This window comes from Drosophila biarmipes, chromosome 2L, assembly GCF_025231255.1.
Source record: "Drosophila biarmipes strain raj3 chromosome 2L, RU_DBia_V1.1, whole genome shotgun sequence".
NCBI lineage: Eukaryota > Metazoa > Arthropoda > Insecta > Diptera > Drosophilidae > Drosophila > Drosophila biarmipes.
In genome coordinates this window covers 15,397,013-15,400,540 of record NC_066612.1, presented here as the reverse complement: position 1 = coordinate 15,400,540, position 3,528 = coordinate 15,397,013, and the positions used below count along the sequence as shown (strand labels likewise).

The window sequence follows — 3,528 nt, the reverse complement described above, 5'->3', positions numbered from 1 at the left end:
CCTATTTACGTTCTCTCATCTCCAGTTATCTATTTTGTAGTTTTTTCTTGTTTTCCTCCAGTTTTTGTTTCTTTTGTTTATTAAAACCAACATGAGTATAATAGTTAAAGCCTCGTTTTCGCAGATAACACTTAGTGCAGGACACACCTTAGAGTCCGGCTCGAGAACCAGGATAGGTTCGAGTGTTGTGATTTCTAACGAAGCTTTATTAAGTAAAAGGAATGATGGCTCTTTAGCTGCAAGGACTGTTACCAAACAAGGGCACAAAAAAGGAGCAGCCAAGGTGGTCAAAAATTCAGTAGCTCCTGATAAGGAAAAACCACCAAAAGTTTCAAGAAGTTCCCAGAAAAAGGTGGAATCGCAAGCTGTCTCAAAGGCAATCTTTAGGGCTGAGAAATCAAGGGAAAGTTCTAAGGACGGATCACGGAGATCGAGTCAGAAGTTCAATTTCCGTGATCGCTCCTCCAGGAGTTTCCTTTCCGATTCCCCGGTGGATCGTGAGAGTTTGAAAACATTGGCCTCGGACATATCCATTTCATCCAGATTATCAACGCGCAAACGCAAAAGCAGTACTAATAAAAGTAAGTCCTCAATAACTTTGACTGGCTTTTGGGGTCCCCAAAGAGTACATCTCTTAAAGACTGAGAGGCCAAAGGAAGCAGATGAAGTGAAGACAGAAAACGGAGGTGTGGAACAAGCGCAGGTGGAATTCGCCGAATCGTCGGATTCCAATTCGCTAGAGCTAAATGCAATTCCAGATTGGGATTCAATGAAGGGCCTTACTAGCCTTCTATCGGGTTCTGAAACCGAAACAGAGTCTACCACCGAAGTGGAGTACGTTCTTGAAGAACAGGAAGATGACAAACCAGCTGAGAGATTTCACTTTCTAAAAGTATTTGGTAGTCTACCCGATATAAACCAGCTGTCGGCTACTAATAGTGCTGAGGTTATAGAAGTACCCAATGTGGAGGCGAGATTCGTGTCGGCCGTGGACGAAGTATCCTACAGATCAAGTGAGTCGGATAGGGCATCCGATCTGCAAGTGGAAAAGGAGTACACTGAAAATCTGGAACTGAAAACCAGTATTTCTGGCATCAGTCTCGAAGACCAGACCTGTAGCGATGAGGAAGTCGAGTGCGAAATAGTGCCGGAAAAGCCAGTGGATGAGGATATAAGTGAATATTTACTGACCATCCGGCCGAGGCTAACGGCCTTCGATGAGTCCACATCGTCAAGTGAAGAAGTCATTTCGGCCAACAAGGAGGTCGTCAAATTATTTCTCATTGGCTTAATAAACGAAACTGTGCAGTTTGCTGAGAGAACTGCAGTTCGGCTGGGGCGACTGCTCGACAAGGAGAAAATGCTCAAGGAACTGCGAGGCTTGGTCATCGACTACCAATCCGAATCGCAAAGAAATCAGCTTCTCGAAAAGGTCACAACGGACTATTTCGTGCGGCGCAAGGAGTTCTCCTTCGTCATCGAGCCCAAGCAAATCGAAACGATCAATCGCGAACGCCTAATGGGTGCCCTGGTGGAACTAGATAATCGATTGGAGCAAATGCAGAAGACCGAGCAGCTATGTCAAAAGCAAATTCAGGACTTAACCGAGGAAATGGAGGTATCCCGCAACCTGGTTGCCGAGCAAACCGCCCAATTCGAATCGAAAGTCAGGGAGACCCTTTGCAAAGAGGGCAATGATCACATCATGCAGGTCATTGATGATCTCTTCCGAGAAATGAACGTGGTTCGCGACGAAATGTCTCAAATGCGAGAGGACTTGATCTTCATCCAGCAGCGATTGCAGACCTTAAAAAATGTAAAAGCATAACATATACTAAATATTTTTGGATATAATTTCCATTTATTCCAAACCTTGACCTTATTTTAGAAATCGGAGCAATTGGAAAATCTTGGTGATGGCCTGCGTGTTCTTGAATATATTTCGGATCAGAGCAGCAACAACGTGCTGGAACAAAAGGTGAAAGGTAAATGATCAAATGGCTATAATTTAATATTTTAAAACAAAGTCTTTTAGTTAAATGTTAAAATGGTATGAATAGGTCATTTATTGGTCACTAATTCATTTTGCTAACGATAAAATGTCTTATGACCTTTATAAGCTAATTTTTAAAAAATTACTCTTTTATTTTCTTTCCTCCTAAAATAATTTACTTTTTATACTTTTTTAAACAATATCTTTTTATTAACCTTTAAACTCTTTTCCTTTTAAGAGAGGGAGCTGGAGCTGTATAACTTGCGGGAACGCAAAGTTCATGCCATCCATGCGATGGCCCACCTGATGAATAAAAAGAAAATGAACGCGGAGCTTTTGCATAAAATGAAGTCCAAGCTAAAAGTGCAGGAGAAGCTGAAGAGGGACCTCCGGGACCGCCTGCACAAGGGAATGGTTCTGCACGAGCAGCTCAAGAAGCGGGCTTCAAAGCTGAAGAAGACCGGCTGTCTGATGCAATATCCGGATTTGCTGCGGGACTACGATGCCACAGTGGAGCACCTGCAGACCAAGCGAGTGGTGGTCAGGAAGCTCCGCATAGAACACAAGCGCCTGGAGCGGAGGATCTCAGAGGTGGATGCCCACATCGACCATTTGACTTTGTCGCTCAGGAAAAAACTAAGCTATGTGTCCGGCTCATTAAGGCTAAGCAGCCGAAAAATTAGCAGAACACAAAAATAAGAATTCCGATAAGAAATGTTTTCAGAAGCCAATTTTTGGGGGCAATAGTTTAATTTAAATATAAAAAAATAAATGTAGTAAAAAAAAATTCGCTTTATATATTCAACATTTATTTGTTAAACAAATAGATAGCCAAGGTTTTATTTCATCTTTTATATTCATAGGTATGCCAAAATGTGTTTTCAAGCTGGCAGTGGTTTTGAATTCCAGGAAAATTCAATTCCAGTGGCTGTCAGAGACACGAGTGCCTAGATTTTCATCCTTCTCCTCCTTTGCCTTACAGGAAACTCCAAAACCACACATAGAGGGTAAAATGTATACCTTTCATCTTAAGGAGGACTACTATTGTAAATATAAATATATTGTAAAAACATTTTTGTAAAACATATCTTAAAGAAGGCTTCCGAATAAAATGAAATTTTTAATTGGCCAACCAACAAAATGTTTAGCCCCTGACCTGCAGCCCTGCGAAGGCACTGTTTAACACGCGTGTATAGAAAACTCATGTTCTGCATCTTTTGGCAGCTGCCATATATCTTAGTTCCCAGGCCCTGAAACAAGACTACGAGAACATTGGCTACATAGTCGACAGACTGCAGTGTGTATATCCATATCTATGGGTGCCACCACTGGGAGTGTATTAGTCAGTGGTGAATTGGAGGCGGCTTCTGGGGATAAGCCAAGCAAAATGCAGATGAGATGGGGGGCAGGAAGGCAAAAGGGCTTATGGGGGGAGGGCGGAGTTCCCAGAGTCTGTCCAGGCCCATGTCCGTGTCTGGTTTGGCCTGCTCCTTGGTATGCACATTTCATGTTGCACTTAAAAACAAAAAACGACC

The 3,528-nt window shown here is 42.5% G+C and overlaps 1 protein-coding gene across 1 annotated transcript; it reads left to right on the top strand.

The window, feature by feature from the left end:
• Positions 1–2,752, top strand: LOC108033402 (putative leucine-rich repeat-containing protein DDB_G0290503). The gene is made up of 3 exons (XM_017107722.3): positions 1–1,816; positions 1,889–1,985; positions 2,232–2,752. Exons 1-3 carry the CDS (start codon positions 92–94, stop codon positions 2,690–2,692), a joined length of 2,283 nt encoding a protein of 760 aa, XP_016963211.1. The 5' UTR covers positions 1–91; the 3' UTR covers positions 2,693–2,752.
• Positions 2,753–3,528: the final 776 nt, after the last annotated feature.